The sequence below is a fragment of the Symphalangus syndactylus genome, chromosome 10, assembly GCF_028878055.3.
Source record: "Symphalangus syndactylus isolate Jambi chromosome 10, NHGRI_mSymSyn1-v2.1_pri, whole genome shotgun sequence".
In the NCBI taxonomy this organism is placed as follows: domain Eukaryota; kingdom Metazoa; phylum Chordata; class Mammalia; order Primates; family Hylobatidae; genus Symphalangus; species Symphalangus syndactylus.
The window spans coordinates 59,595,667-59,611,185 of record NC_072432.2 but is presented as its reverse complement, the minus strand read 5'-3'; the positions used below and the strand labels follow the sequence as shown (position 1 = coordinate 59,611,185).

The 15,519-nt window shown below is 42.7% G+C and overlaps 2 protein-coding genes across 3 annotated transcripts in view; both read left to right on the top strand.

Annotated features, from left to right (window-relative positions):
- The window catches only part of FRAS1 (Fraser extracellular matrix complex subunit 1), a 471,835-nt gene extending 466,089 nt beyond the window's left edge, over positions 1-5,746 (top strand). The window contains exons 73-74 of the mRNA XM_055297229.2: positions 759-905; positions 1,986-5,746. Coding sequence (XP_055153204.2) covers positions 759-905; positions 1,986-2,579 — 741 coding nt within the window. The 3' untranslated portion in view covers positions 2,580-5,746. The remainder of the gene's footprint in view (positions 1-758; positions 906-1,985) is intronic.
- Positions 5,747-12,115: 6,369 nt separating this feature from the next.
- The window catches only part of ANXA3 (annexin A3), a 59,620-nt gene continuing 56,216 nt past the window's right edge, over positions 12,116-15,519 (top strand). The window contains exons 1-2 of one of the 2 annotated variants that reach the window (XM_055297230.2): positions 12,116-12,220; positions 14,781-14,833. In XM_055297230.2, coding sequence (XP_055153205.1) covers positions 14,819-14,833 — 15 coding nt within the window. In that variant the 5' untranslated portion in view covers positions 12,116-12,220; positions 14,781-14,818. Of the gene's footprint in view, positions 12,221-12,555; positions 12,707-14,780; positions 14,834-15,519 lie in introns of those variants that run through there. The other variant, XM_055297231.2, reaches the window with a different exon arrangement.

Genomic DNA, 15,519 nt, shown 5'->3' with positions numbered 1-15,519 from the left:
GTTTCATTGACTTACAGTTCAGCGTGGCTGGGGAAGCCTCTTACAATCATAGCGGAAGGGGAAGCAAATATGTCCTTCTTCACATGGCGGCAGCAAGAAGTGCCGAGCAAAGGGGAAAAAGCCTCTTAAAAAACCATCAGAGGGCTGGGCGCGGTGGCTCAAGCCTGTAATCCCAGCACTTTGGGAGGCCGAGGTGGGCAGTTCACGAGTTCAGGAGATCGAGACCATCCTGGCTAACACAGTGAAACTCCGTCTTTACTAAAAATACAAAAAAATTAGCCGGATGTCGTGGTGGGCCCCTGTAGTCCCAGCTGCTCCAGAAGCTGAGGCAGGAGAATGGCATGAACCCAGGAGGCAGAGCTTGCATTGAGCCGAGATCATGCCACTGCACTCCAGCCTGGGCAACAGAGCAAGACTCCGTCTAAAAAAAAAAAAAAAAATCAGATCTCATGAGAACTCACTCACTATCACAAGAACATCATAGAGGTAACTGTCCCCATGATTCAATTACTTCCTATTAGGTGCCTCCCATGACACATGGGGATTATGGGAACTATAATTCAAGATAAGATTTGGTGGGGACACAGCCAAACCGTATCAGGCAGCCACTGACTTATGGAGAGGGCTTCACAGCACACTCTCCCAACCCAACCTAAAGCCAGGAGTGATGAGTACTTTTCTCCTCCCAGTCACTGCCACCTACCAATATAGTGGAACCATCTTTCTAAATCTTGCATTTCTTTTTTCTGAAATCCTAGGACCGCAATCAGCCAGAGGTAACTGATAAGTACTTCCATGATGTGCCTTTTGAGGCTCACTTTGCCTCCGAGTTGCCTGATTTCCATGTGGTCAGTAGCATGCCAGGTGTGGATGGATTTACTCTAAAAGTAGATGCACTCTATAAGGTGAGTTTGGTGAGAAGAACAGAAGCTTAAGACCAAGTCTACTTTAAAGCTTGAAAAAAAAAAGGAGGAGGACTGCAACATCTCTGGATTCTTCATCATTCTGCCATTCTTGCTGGCAGATCTTTTCTTGTTAAGCTTATCACCCACCCAAAATTTTCACATGTATCCCCAGTAGACCAAAACAATGATACGATTATTGACTTTGCATATAGTCACTTGTCATTGTGCACATCATGGCTGCATATGACACTCCAGTTTTTCCTAAGTTCTTTTATATTGCATCCCTTTTTGGTTCTATGCTAGCCCAGCTGATTTTCATAGACATATGAAAAACATTTAAAAAATCATAATACAATACAGCAATTTAGAATAGCAAGAATTACTACTATTTGATAAACACAAATACCTTAAGTCTTAGCAATGAACATGAACTTTCAAGATCAAATTTCACTTTTTTTGTCTCTAAATATTAATCTATGACCCTTCAGAACTATTATCATGCTTCAGAAGTTATTTCAAAACCGTGAAGCGTTTTATTGGAGGAAGATGAGGGGGAGATAAAATACTTGATGATATAGCCTGATCGAGAAAGTGTTTAGAAAATGTCACGCATCTGTGTATTACGCACAGAGTATATGTTTAGTGAATATTTTGTTGAATGACTCCATTTTCGCTGAAGTTCACCAATAAATAGTAAATTGGCATAACACATAATTGAAGGTCACTGTAAATAAATGTGGTTTTTAATGCTATTATTTCACTGCTATCAATAAAGACAGACAAATATAAGCATTCACTTAGCTAAAGAGACCATGAAAGATAATTTCTTAGGCTATTCCATGTACACATAGGGAAACAAAAAAGAATCCGAATAGCTGACTCAAGATCATCTTAATTTGGAAATAAAATAGAACCCATATTTGGTTCAGTTCTCTATGTATTAGTAGGCACCAACCATTGCTAATACTTTTCTGGAAATCAGTTATCTATCAAGGCATATAGTGGCAATTATCCTTCCATTTCCTTTCTTCAGAGGCGGTCTGTGGGCAACAACAACATGTTCAGTTTGTCCCCCTGCAGGTGGAAGCAGGACACCAGTGGTATCTCCAGGTCATCTACATCATTGGCCCTGACACCATCTCAGGGCCCCGGGGCCAGCGCTCTCTCACAGCTCCACTCAGACGCAACCGAAGGGACCTGGTAGAGCCCAATGGCCAGCTGACCCTTGATGATTCCCTCATCTATGACAATGAAGGAGACCAAGTCAAGAATGGCACCAATATGAAGTCCCTGAATCTGGAGATGCAAGAGCCGGCGGTAGCTGCGTCCCTGTCACAGACTGGGGCATCCATTGGCAGCGCCCTGGCTGCAATCATGCTTCTACTTCTGGTGTTTTTGGTGTCTTGTTTTATCAACAGGAAATGCCAGAAACAGGGGAAGAAGAAGCCCGCAGAGGATATTTTGGAAGAATATCCTCTGAATACCAAGGTAGAAGTTCCCAAGAGGCACCCAGACCGGGTGGAGAAGAACGTGAATAGACAGTACTGCACTGTGCGGAACATCAACATCCTGAGCGAGCCTGAGGCGGCTTACACGTTCAAAGGTGCTAAAGTCAAAAGACTGAATCTAGAAGTCAGAGTTCACAACGATTTACAAGATGGAACAGAAGTTTAATGGAGGAGACCTATGTGTATTTTTTTCCAAAATCATTTTTATAAAATGGGGGGAAATACTGATATTTTTATAATCTCGCAGCTAAAAAAGGGAAAACTATAGCTTTGAGTGGCAGACGGCACACATCACATGCATCAACTCACGACTGAGCTACCTCATTCAACAAAGAACTGCTGAGACCCCCAGAGTATTACAGTTATTTCCATAGATCCCTTTAATAGTGTCAACAACTGTACACAGCTCCTTCTGTAAGGCTGGTCTTAGAAAACAAGTACTTTAGTATCAGGACAGGAGTTGAACAATTAGGTTAGCAGATGGAGATGAGAGGACTGGGTAGTGTACTATGGCAGATCTCAGAGAGAAGAAGTAGGTACGGGGCCTTTGGTTCCCTCCCCCAGCCCCAGCTTTCTCCTACAGGGCTTTTCCTGAGCCCCCAGACAGCAGAGTATGAACTGCTGACACCCAGATTCCATTAAAAATTCTGCTAATCGACACAACACATATATTTGCTCATGATTTTCACTTGACAGTGTGTGCTCCTTGGCCTCTAATTGTACTTTGCTTTTCCAGAGCCTTTTTTACTTGGGAATTTCAATGTGCTTAAGTAAAATCCTCTGAAAACCACGGGAGCCTCCGCCTCCTCAGCCACAGAGAACTCCCTCCTACAAAGGAGGAGACTGAAACCCGAGTTAAGGAGAGGCCTGGCAGGCGTATCAGAGCACATTAGTGATGCCCTTCACCCCAGGGAGGTGTCTTTGTTCCCAACTAGTTTACATGGCACTGAGACATCCCTCCCTGACCAAGGATGCTGCAAAACAGGATCAATGTACTACGGCCTTTTAATTCAACATTGCCATAAATGCTTTAAAGAAAACCCGCCACACTTTCCTGCTACTCCAGTCTTTGCCCATCCCTGTAACAGACAATCCCATGTGCTTTGCTAGGTATGGATTTTTATTCTGTTAGTGCTTCGGGAAAGTAAGTGATTCATTTGAATAAGGCAAATTAGGAGAAAGCCCAGGTTGGGGTGAAATCAGACTTAACAGATACATGCTGGTTCTCCTTGCTGTGTGTGACACAGCAGACAGAGGCACTGTTCCTGGTGCAGTATTTCAGGGATTGCTCGTTGAGGGGTTCTTTTCTGGTAGCTCAGGCAATTATTTTTACCATATCAGCACATGACAAGGCCATGAACACATGGCTCTAAAATAATTTAGTGTTCAAGTATCAGCTTAACTATTTTGTGTAGGCTACACACAGCTTGCTTTTGTTTCGCTTCTGTTTCTGCCTTATTGGTGGAAAAGTAAGCATGCATGCCATGTTGTTTTGAATTGGAGGCACAATTTCATTATTCAAGAGTAAAAGACAGTCCTCTTCTGATGCATGGCACACCATAGTCACCAAGCAAATAACAGAGCCTTCACATTGTGTAGTATTTGTATGAGAATGACTCAAGCTCTTTGAGAACATTCCAAACTAGTAACATTTTGCTACTAAAAGCTAGGAAGGATGAACTGTGAAAGGTTCTAGGCAGCTCTGTGAGACTCCAAGCTCCTTGAAAGTAGGACCTTTGGGAGCCGCGCCTTTCATTCTTCAACAGTGCCTTGCATGTAACAAGCACTCCAGAAATGTTTGTTGAATGAATGAATGAATAGTGTCATGGGCGAATGATAGGGGAGTAAATTTAGGAAGGGGAAGTGAGAGAGTATGGTGGCAATATCACAAGGGAGGAGAGAGGAAAACAATTATCTTCTCTACTTGGATTATGAGATAACCTTTTCTTGGAGGAAAGAAACACCGCTTTGCAAAGGCATGACTCTGGCGGTGGTCCTAAGGAAGCATGAGCAGAAAATTCATAATAATGTATCAGCAGGAGATGAGGCTATGAATTGGCATCCAGAACAGGAGACTTAGAGCAAAATCTAATTTAGCATTCTGAGATGAGTGTCAGTTTTTCAGGAGAGAATGAGTTGGGGTGAGCCCAGAGTCTGAAACTCCTGACTGGTCAGGTGCTACTTAAGACCAGCTTGGGCAATTCAGGGCAGAACTCCTGTATCAGCCTCATGGACACCCAGAACTGGTATCTCATGGCTGGAGAGCTAATCAGCCAGGCACAGAATCTCCAGAACAACCTAGAGAGTGAATGCTAATTTGTAGAGCGAATTTCCATTTGGCCCATTATTTGTAACTGTGTAACTGCTCAAAGTGCCAGAATGCTTACACGTTAAAGCAGCACTTGCCCACATATTCTTCTTGCATACCCCTTCCATTACTGCTGAATAGGACACTGCGTGGGAAGAGTGCAGAGGTGGCAGAATGAAGCTAGAGTGGGAAGGACTAAAGACTGAGCCCCAGAGTGCTCCCAGCAACTGCCGCGTGCAAGGTCTGAAATGACAAGGGCAAGACTGAGATAGGAAACTGTGTGTGAAAGGGAAGCCCTTGCAGTATTTCTGCCTGCCTTTCTTTCTGCCTTTCACCCCACTAAATGTACATTATTGAATGCCAGTACTTCTCTAGTGGATGCACACTTGTTAAATACTTTTAAGAGATGTGGAGATGAGATATACCACTTTGATGTAGAATTATTCATTTGGTTTGTTTCATACTTCATTATAGGAATCAAGTAATTTGATGACTAATGTGGATTATATTTCAGTCAAAGCTCTGCTTTCAATTTCTCTGATTTGCTCACTAATGCCTTGTGTGTGTTTTACTAACCTTTTATATCTTGCCTTCAAGTGAGAAGGAGCAAACAACTCTCAGTGGTTACTACTTGCTTTTATATGCTGGCTGTGAAGGTTAAAAGAAAGAATGGTCTGCACCATTTTTTCTGCCTTGCTGCCCTTTTATTGTACCCCAGGCCTCCTAGAGGACTCCTGCAGATTCTATTGTTGGGTGGGAAATAGTGTTGGAATGTGTTTGCACAGTCTTATGATATTCAGTCTCAGTCTGCTATAGGTATTTGTTATTCTTGGATACTACACACCTGCTCAGACTGAGTAAACATTTGTGGTGCTGTCAACCTGATTTCTTGACTCTCAAATGATTTTTGTATTTCCAATATGAATTTGTGTGTCATGAATTTCTGATTTCTCCAATAGTATATGCCACTATGTAAATTTGTATTAATAAATGACAGTCTGGTTGGTTTTTTGTTTGTTTTCCTATGTTCTTTTTAGATTATATCTCTTATTAATATAGACATTGCCATTAAGATGGCAAAATTCATTCTAAAATTTGAAGCAGTCTTTTGGAGAAAACCCTTCTAACAAGGGTGAATCTGAGACACTCATTAACTGTGTTCAGAGTAAGATGCTGAATAAATTATATGTTCCCAGATTATCATAGGTCTTCTTTGGCAATCAGTTGAAATTCTGAGACAAAGAGGAATAATTAAAATTTCCATGTGCCATGTAATAAGATGATTTTTGTATTTATTATCAAAACTTCTAAAGAGACATGAGGGTGGCTTATGTCCTTCTGTGCACATGCAAATATTTGAGCATCCATTACTGACGCTGGAAAAGACCAAAGCTCCAAACAAGAGTTTATAGGCTCATGAAGGGAAAAATCAGAGTCAAAATGGAGCTGTACCCAGCTGGTCTTTGCATTCTGCAAGCCTGTGCATTTGTGTTCCTTTCCCTTCTGATAAAACAAATAACTGCCAATAACAGTGACCAGCAGGGCTCTGTTGGCACGTTTGCAAACTCAGCAAGACTTGAGAAAACATGTTTATAGAAAATCTGGGGAAGGGATGCCACAACAAATCCTAGAAGTTGCTGAGCTGCTGCCAGGAGCTTAATGTAAACTTCCAATCCTCACAATTTCCTGTGATTATCCGTTGCCTTAGAGCAGACTCTCTGCCCTGGAGTTCACTTCTCTAGAGTGCAGAGAAGCTGTACCAGGAATTAATCTAAGAATTGTCAGGATCGTCTATAAAAATGCTTCTGAGACTGGAAATGTCATGGCCATAAAATTTAGGGATCTTGAGGAATAGTGGCAGAAAATGAGTTCCCACTTAGAATTTAAAATGCCTCATAGACCGCTTTTGAAGAAAGGTACTGGGAGTGGTGGAAGGAGACTATATCTGGAATATGTTATTAGGTTCAACTACATGAAATTGATGATTTGGGGCCTGGCGCGGTGGCTCACGCTTGTAATCCCAGCACTTTGGGAGGCCTAGGCGGGCGGATCACGAGGTCAGGGGATCGAGACCACAGTGAAACCCCGTCTCTACTAAAAATACAAAAAATTAGCCGGGCGGGGTGGCGGGCGCCTGCAGTCCCAGCTACTCGGAGAGGCTGAGGCAGGAGAATGGCGTGAACCCGGGAGGCGGAGCTTGCAGTGAGCCGAGATCGCGCCACTGCACTCCAGCCTGGGGTACAGAGCGAGACTCCGTCTCCAAAAAAAAAAAGAAATTGATGATTTGATAGGTTAAAAATAGTCCAATATCAATAGTTTTGTATGTCTCAACCTAATATTAAGATACCACAATATGTAATAGAGATCCTGTCCCCAAATGAGCCACAGAGAACTCTTAGCTAGAACCCTGTGCGCTGAGAGTAGCTAATGCCCTGGGACTGTTATAGGGACTATATCAAATGATATATTGGGCATATCTGGCAATGCTCCAATCAAGAACAATGACTCCCTTATATTCTGTACCTCATCCAGTCTTCATAACAACCCCGTAAGACATAGTTGTCCTGGATAATTTCCTTTGAAAGTTTCATATGAATTTCAGAATTTCAAGTCTTTGCAGGCCTTCGCGAGCACAACTTGATGTTGCTTTAAAATGGTCCCAACTCCTATAACCTAAATTTAATGCTTGTCATGAAAAATTACACCACTTGATTAATACAACAAAATAGACCTATGCTGCAACCCTCTCTAAAAAAGCTAGCAGAATTTTATCCCTCGGTTCATTTTGGTTTAAGGCCAAGTTCCAAGACTACTCAGCAAGTTATAAAAGTTATTAGAATTTCGGTCTATGGAATAATTTTAATAAATTGTTAAAAACTAGTATCAAGATATCTCAGTTCCAAGACTACTCAGCAAGTTATAGAAGTTATTAGAATTTCAGTCTCTGGAATAATTTTCATAAATTGTTAAAAACTGGTATCAAGATATCTCCCTTAAACATCCCACTAAGGAATGCTTTAAAAATGAACCAGTGCTGGATACTAGCAACTCCCAAGAGTCCCTCTGCGGCTGATTCTGTTTGCTGCACACTGAATCTGCCCTGCCCTGTGCTCTGGGAAACCGACTTTTCATCAACTGCTTCTTCAAGGCTCCCTTGCCTCTCGCTTCTGGTTGAGGCTGGCCAAGTGAAACCACTGATGAGAGAGAAGATGATGTATGTTTAGCCTCCTCCCTGCTTCCTTCTGCCTTGTGATTCTGGGGTGGCTGCATCCCTCCCTGGCCACAGGTGTCACGGGTTCTGATGAAACCCCTTCCCTCCCTTGCCCATGCAAGGCTAGTCATGATTTCATCCTGTCCCTAGTCCTTGGAGACTGTATCAACCCTGTGGATACCTAACTGAACTCTGCCCATGCATTTGTAAATAGCTCCTTTATTTGACTCTTTATTCAGACCCTTTAAGTACGCTGTCTTTCTGTCCAAACTCTTATACAGTCCTTAAATTCAGTGCCATTTGGTTCCACTTCTGTAATGTAAATCAAAATTAAATACTTGAACTCAAATCTTGTCTCAATTTTAAATTTGCTTGTTACTATAAAGAGTGATGTGCTGATAAATGCTTCACAACTGAACTTTGGGGTAAAGGGAGGCTCCATTTATAGTATTGCCTAGTTTTTGTGTTGTATATACTCCCAACATGGCTGACTACAACCCACTAGCATAATTTCACTGAATGTGGAGTTGGGAAGAGATGCACAGTAGTACAACTTTATGCACTATTTTACTTTTCTTTTTTTTGAGTCGGAGTTTCGCTCTTGTTGCCCAGGCTGGAGTACAATGACACCATCTCGGCTCACTGCAACCTCTGCCTCCCAGGTTCAGGCGATTCTCCTGCCTCAGCCTTCCCGAGTAGCTGGGATTACAGACGTGTGCCACCATGCCCGGCTAAATTATTATTTTTTCTTTGTTTTTCTTTTTGAGATGGAGTCTCACTCTGTCGCCCGGGCTGGAGTGCAGTGGCGCGATCTTGGCTCACTGCAAGCTCCGCCTTCTGGGTTCACGCCATTCTCCTGCCTCAGCCTCCAGAGTAGCTGGGACTACAGGTGCCCGCCACCACATCCAGCTAATTTTTTGTATTTTTAGTGGAAACAGGGTTTCACTATGTTAGCCAGGATGGTCTCGATCTCCTGACCTCATGATCTTCCCACCTCGGCCTCCCGAAGTGCTGGGATTACAGGCGTGAGCCACCGCGCCTGGCTTATGCCCTATTTTCACCACATGGATGCAATAAACACAAACTGGAAAGCATCAATAATAATAAAATGTAGTGAAATAATTAGGGAGTGGTTAATTTTGAGTACCCATTACCTTTGTTTTTAATGTAATTTATTCAATTGTATTTATTTAACTTGTAATAATGTCTACATTAATACTGGCTGTGAAATAACTGAAAATTCAGGAACTGGCTTTCACGTGCTGGTATAACCCAGCTCCAACACATCACTGTAACAGCAGCTATGTATTTAACAGCCACAATCACATAGTCAGTCTTTCCTTCACATTTTACCATATGTTCTAAATATATCTCAATAACTTTGCTTCAAAAATGTGTATTTGGCTGTTAAATCGTTCTTTTGATCAGGGTGCTATAGGAAAATTCGCTTTTTACTAACCTGTAAAGTTCTGTGTATTCAGAATAATGAAACTTTTATTAAATAACCTTTTCTGAATTCTTTTTCTGGATAACCATAAGCCTGGATTCTAACAGCATCCTCTAATATTTCCTTCCAAGAAAACTCATCCTTTGGGGGAAAAAATAGTTTTATAATATGCCATGGCATGTTTCTAATATAAATGGTGGTAATTGGGCTGTTGATAGAACTAGAAAAACTCAAAAAATGATAAAAGTGCATTTGTTAAAGTTACCATCCTGAAATCAAAGAAGTTAAATCCTGAATGGTTTAAACAATTAAAATAAAGCCTACATGTAAAACATCACCTGTTACTCATTTTCTTCTGGCTATAAATCTAGCCCTATTACTTCCTAGTTGCCTGGAATACAACTAGTAGAACTTACTGAGTCCCTCTGAGCCTGTCTCTGTACCTGCAAAATAGAGGCAATCATACCTAATTTACAGCTAGTTGGTAAGCATGACATAGATCACGTATGTAAAGTGCATTACCCCGTGTCTGGCACAAATAATAATAAATATTTTCCCCCATTTCATGCTAATCTCAGAATTTTTCGAGGTAACGTGGGATTTAACAGTTTATTGTGGTGAAGTCTGAGTGGGAGTCAGGAATTACTATGCAGAACAGAATGCAGAACACCATCCTATCTTCTCTCTTGCAGAAAGCTCATCACTTTGGATTTGTAAATCTGAGAGGGCTCCTAGGGCACTGGCCTTTCAAGCATGACCATCTCTGCCTTTTCCATTGTAGCTCCTCTTAAACCAGTGGTTCTCAAACTTTAGGATGCATCAGAATCACTTGATGGAGTAGGGTTTCAGGGAATTTGCATTTCTAATGAGTTTCTAGGTCCCAGGACTCAGCCTTAAGGACCAAGACTGTAATCTCTTCAACTCACACTCAAGCAGCTCCAGCCATGCTTATCCTCTAAAAATCCTCCGTGCTCCACCTGTTCACCCTACCTCCTCTCAACCCCTACAAACCAGTGATTTTTTTTACTGTCTCCACAGTGTTGCCTTTTCTGGAATGTCATATATCAGGCCTCTGAGCCCAAGCTAAGCCATCATATCATCCCCTGTGACCTGCATGTACACATCCAGATGGCCAGTTCCTGCCTTAACTGATGACATTCCACCACAAAAGAAGTGAAAATGGCCTGTTCCTGCCTTAATTGATGACATTCTCTTGTGAAATTCCTTCTCCTGGCTCATCTTGGCTCAACAAGCTCCCCCACTGAGCACCTTGCGACCCCCACTCTGCCCGCCAGAGAACAACCCCCCTTTGACTGTAATTTTCCTTTACCTACCCAAATCCTATAAAAACGGCCCCACCCCTATCTCCCTTCGCTGACTCTCTTTTCGGACTCAGCCCACCTGCACCCAGGTGAAATAAACAGCTTTATTGCTCGCACAAAGCCTGTTTGGTGGTCTCTTCACACCGACGCGAGTGAAATCATATAGTTGGAATCATAGTATGTAGCATTTTCAAATGGGCTTCTTTCTCTTAGTAATATGCATTTAAGTTTCTTCCATGTGTTTTTATAGCTTGATAGCTAATTTCTTTTCAGTGCTGAATAAAATTCTATTGTATAGCTGTATCACAGTTTATTTATCCATTCACCTACGAATTACATCTTAGTTGCTTCCGACTTTTGATACTAAGGAGTAAAGCTACTATAAACATCCATGTGCAGGTGCTTGTGGAGGGAAGTTTTCAACTCCTTTGGGTAAATACATAAGGGGCCCAGTGAGGCCTGAGTGCAAGCAATACTTTTTACTCATGTGGTCTTGGATAAATCACTTCACTTTTCTAAGCTTCAGTTTCCTCTTCTGCAAATTGTGATAAAAATAGCACCTCCTAGAGTTCCCTTGAAGATAAAAGAGGTAAGGTATTCAAGCACTTACTTCAATGCCTGATACTCAATACATGGTAACTTTTTATTGTCTTCTACATCCTTCAGCACACAACTGCTTATAATTCCCTCATAGGAGTAGGGCTTTAACCTTTTAGCCTCGATGATTTGTTTTGCTCTTCCAAATGCCTAGAATGCCCTTCCAGGTTACCGTCTCCCTGAACCTTTGGTTGGAATCCTCATACTAGAGGGTCAACACGTTTAGTAGAGGAATTACTGAAATAGTTGGGTTCCAAACACTAGCTCTGGCATTTACTTTCTGTGTAAATTTGCTGAAGTTACCCAACGTCTCTGTATCTCAATTTCCTCATCTATAAAATAGGGATAATAGTATCTACCTCATAGAGTTGTTGTCTGAGCCATTTTAATGGCAAAAACCGCAATGACTTTTGCACCAACCTAATAAATCCGCGCATATTCTTCAAGAAGTTAGGACAGTGCCTGGTACAAAGTAAATGCCAGATCAATGTTATTAATGTTAGGTGTCCGCCACCTATGCCACGCAGTGATTTCCTTAGGTATAGGGACAGTCTAATCTCCGAATCCACACTGCCTAAAACAAAATAAGCATTGCAGTACATTTGAGAAAGTAAAGCTGTCGTGGACACCGAGAGCGAAATGAGGGCGTAGGGAGAAAAGGGTGGGGAAGCTTAGAGACCGGTGAGGGAGCAGAGCTGGGGCGTGTGTGTACAAGGATGGAGCCCGGCGGTAGCAGGGCGCGGCTTCCCTTTCCTGGGGCCTGAGGCCGCAATCAGGTGGAGTCGAGAGGCCGGAGGAGGGGCAGGAGGAAGGGGTGCGGTCGCGATCCGGACCCGGAGCCAGCGCGGAGCACCTGCCGCCGGGGCGTACACCTTCGCTCGCAGTTTACTCGCACACCAGTTTCCCGCCGCCGCGCTTCGGGGTAAGTTCAGCCTCTCAGCGCGTCCCCGCGAGCCTCGCCCACCGCCGCCCGCTGACGGGTGGCTTGGGGAGGTCGCGGCGCCTCGCCCAGTTCCCCCGCGAGTGCAGCTCGACCCTGGGCAGGGCTGGCTGCTGGCGCCCGCGCCTGGCCCCAACCCAGCTGCGTGGGTGCGGAGCTGGAGGGACCTCAGTCCCACATTTCAGAGTCGAGGAGACTGGGCCCAGGGGAGGAAAAGTGCCGTGCCATGGGAGGGTCACCCAGGTCTTGGTGGGGCCCAAGCTGATACTCAGCTGTCCTCGCTCCCTGAAAGCTTCGCTTATTACAGCTAGCAGCGTAGGGGATCCACTTAGCCATCTCGGCCTCCCCAGTCCTAAAGGTCTAGGGGACAGAAAAAAGCTGGGAGTTGGAAGGTTCCTCGGGTCCCCGGCATCGCAGACGAGGCTGGCTCGGAGGTCTGCTCTGTGGACTTGGAATCGCACCCATCCTGTGAGCATCTTGTCCCCCTCACATAGGCAATTTATTTTATTTTACATATTTTTTTTTAGGAGGTAGAAAAAAGTGGATTTGCATATTGAGGGTTGGAAGTTCAAGAAGTTTGCTTTTTCCTGAAAAGACTAACCGTTTTCTTTGCAACAGAATCCTATTGACTAGATATGAATCATTCCCTTGGCATTTGAGTCACCAGGTGGGAGATTTGGATACTTGATTGCAGATGACCATATATAGGAAATTATGCAGGTGCTGGGAGGTTCTGGGTCGCTGGAGGCCCCTCTGGCTACTGATAAGAAATTGCATAGCCCAGGCCGAATTCTTTCCAAGGATTTGTGTTCCGCACTGAGAGCAAGACCCTGCCCTCCGGGAAAGATACATTTACTATGTTCGTCAACATCATTTTTTAAAATGTAACTAATTAAAACGTTACTCCATGAAGATACCACCTTTGGTTTTCACGAAGACAGAAAACTTCAGACTGACCAGAAAGGGAATTTTTAAATGTAAAAAAACCAGCATCTTGTTCCAATAACTATGTGGTTGTGTGGAGAAACCTGTTTAGACATAACCGTGGAGAAGGAAGTAAAAGGAAATGATGTAATCCCTTTCAGGAAAGGATACGTTGAAATTCTGTTTAAGTCATTTGGCCTTCGCTGTGGAGTAATTCTTTACATCTTAAAAGTTAAATGATAGATTAGTAATAATTCTTAATAATTTTACAGTTCTGCTGGATCAACGCATATTAAGTGTCAGATTTGGTCAGGCGTGGGCCAGGCAGCGGGGTAAGGCAGAAGCATGGGGGTTAGGTTCATACCTTTAGAGTCCAGCTGCCTGGATGCAGTAGGGTCCCCTCACTAGCTGTGTGACTGTGGGACATTACCATACCTCTCTGGGCTCCAGCTTCTTCATATGCAAAACGAAGATGTAATACCTAACTCACTGGATGATTGTGCGGCTTGTATTAAATCATTTATTTAATCAATAAGTTTTTTTTTTAATATCTACTGTGCACCAGTGCACACAGATAAGAAGAGTCTCCAGCCTCGTGAAACTGACCTCGTTCAATGCTGGCAACACCCCCTTCACTTTTGACAGATGAGGAAATTGCGGCCCAAAGAAATTGTGTTTAAGAGGCAAAATGAGAACTAATACTACCTTGTTTTCACTGTAGAGATGGTTTGACTTCTGATTTTTAGACTTCATAATAGTTTATCTGGCTGTAACCCCTCATAAGTCAAAGAGCATGTATTTAGAGAGATGTAGTGTTAGACTCTAACTAAAGAGTCGACTGCCCTAGGCTACAGAGAGCCTGAAAAAACCAGGGCGAAATATTTCCAGAGACTAATAGTGTCATTTCCCATTGAACTTTGCTCTGGGGGGTGTCAGGGAATTTTTAGAATATTTTGTTCCCAGGAAGGGTGGGAGCAACTTGCATTTCTAAATCAACCCTGGAGATATGCCAGCATATTTGAATAATATCTATTTAAGAAAAATGTGTCTGGCTTCCCAAAGAACTGTGCCTTTCACCTCTGCACCCCACCAAGGACTGGACCACCTCCTCAAAGAGCAGACGTGTCTTTATAACAGACTGTAGGCTTGGAGGCTTGTAAAATGTACATGGAGGTTTCACAATCAAACACAAGGAATCCAACTGAAGGCGGTAAACTTTGTGTTGATTTGGTGAGGAGGAGCAAAATCCTGTTTTTGTTGTTATTGATCCCCGTAGTGGTAGCCTGTCAGTAATCAGCATAGTTCTCCTGGACTTTAAATAAGTCAAAAATTGGCTTTTCAGGAAGTATATTTGTAAACATCTTAAGTACAAAGATTTTTTTCTGTCTCTTGTCTTGAAGTCATCACAGGTCTAGCACAGTCCCTTGCATATGGTAGTTGCTCAGTAGATGTTTGTTTAGCAAATGGGATACCCAATGTCAGATATATCCTCTTCCTGAGAAGTTTTTTCTGTGAATGTTGACATCTGTTTTCTGGATTCAAGATTAAGGGTTGGACTGAGATTATTGTGTTCTGAATCACATATTGATACCATTTACTAATTGTTTTCTTTTAATAGATTAGTGTGATCTCAGCTCAAGGCAAAGGTGGGATATCATGGCTTCTATCTGGGTAAGTAAAAATTAAGCCTTCACAACACAGTAGCATATGAGTCAGACCAAAACACAGAAAGTCAAGATAGCAAGAAAAATTTTAGGAAAGTTGTTAAGTTTATCTGGCAAAATTAACATGCTAGAAAAGCCAGAGGATGTCAAAAATAATAACATATTTTAAAAAATGCATTGTAAAGTTACATAGTTAAAATAATTTATGATGACACCAAAGCAGAAAGGTCAAAATCAGATAATAAATTTAGTATACAATTTGGGAATTCATTATATGAAAAAGATGACGTCAGAGAAGAGATGGGTTATCCAGTAAATGTTAGGAAAACTTCTAGCTGTTTGGGGAAAAAGTAAATCTGTATTCCTTTTTCTGCCTTACAATAAAATAAATTCCACGTGGATAAAATACAGAAATGAAGAAGATGAAATATGAATGGGCTGGGTGTGGTGGCTCACACCTGTAATCCTAGCATTTTGGGAGGCCGAGGTGGATGGATCACCTAAAGCCAGGAGTTCAAGACCAGCCTGGCCAACACAGTGAAACGCTGTCTCTACTAGAAATACAAAAATAGCCGTGTGTGATGGCAGACGCCTGTAATCCCAGCTACTCAGGAGGCTGAGGCAGGAGAATTGCCTGAACCTGGGAGGTGGAGGTTGTAGTGAGCTGAGATCACACCACTGCACTCCAGCCTG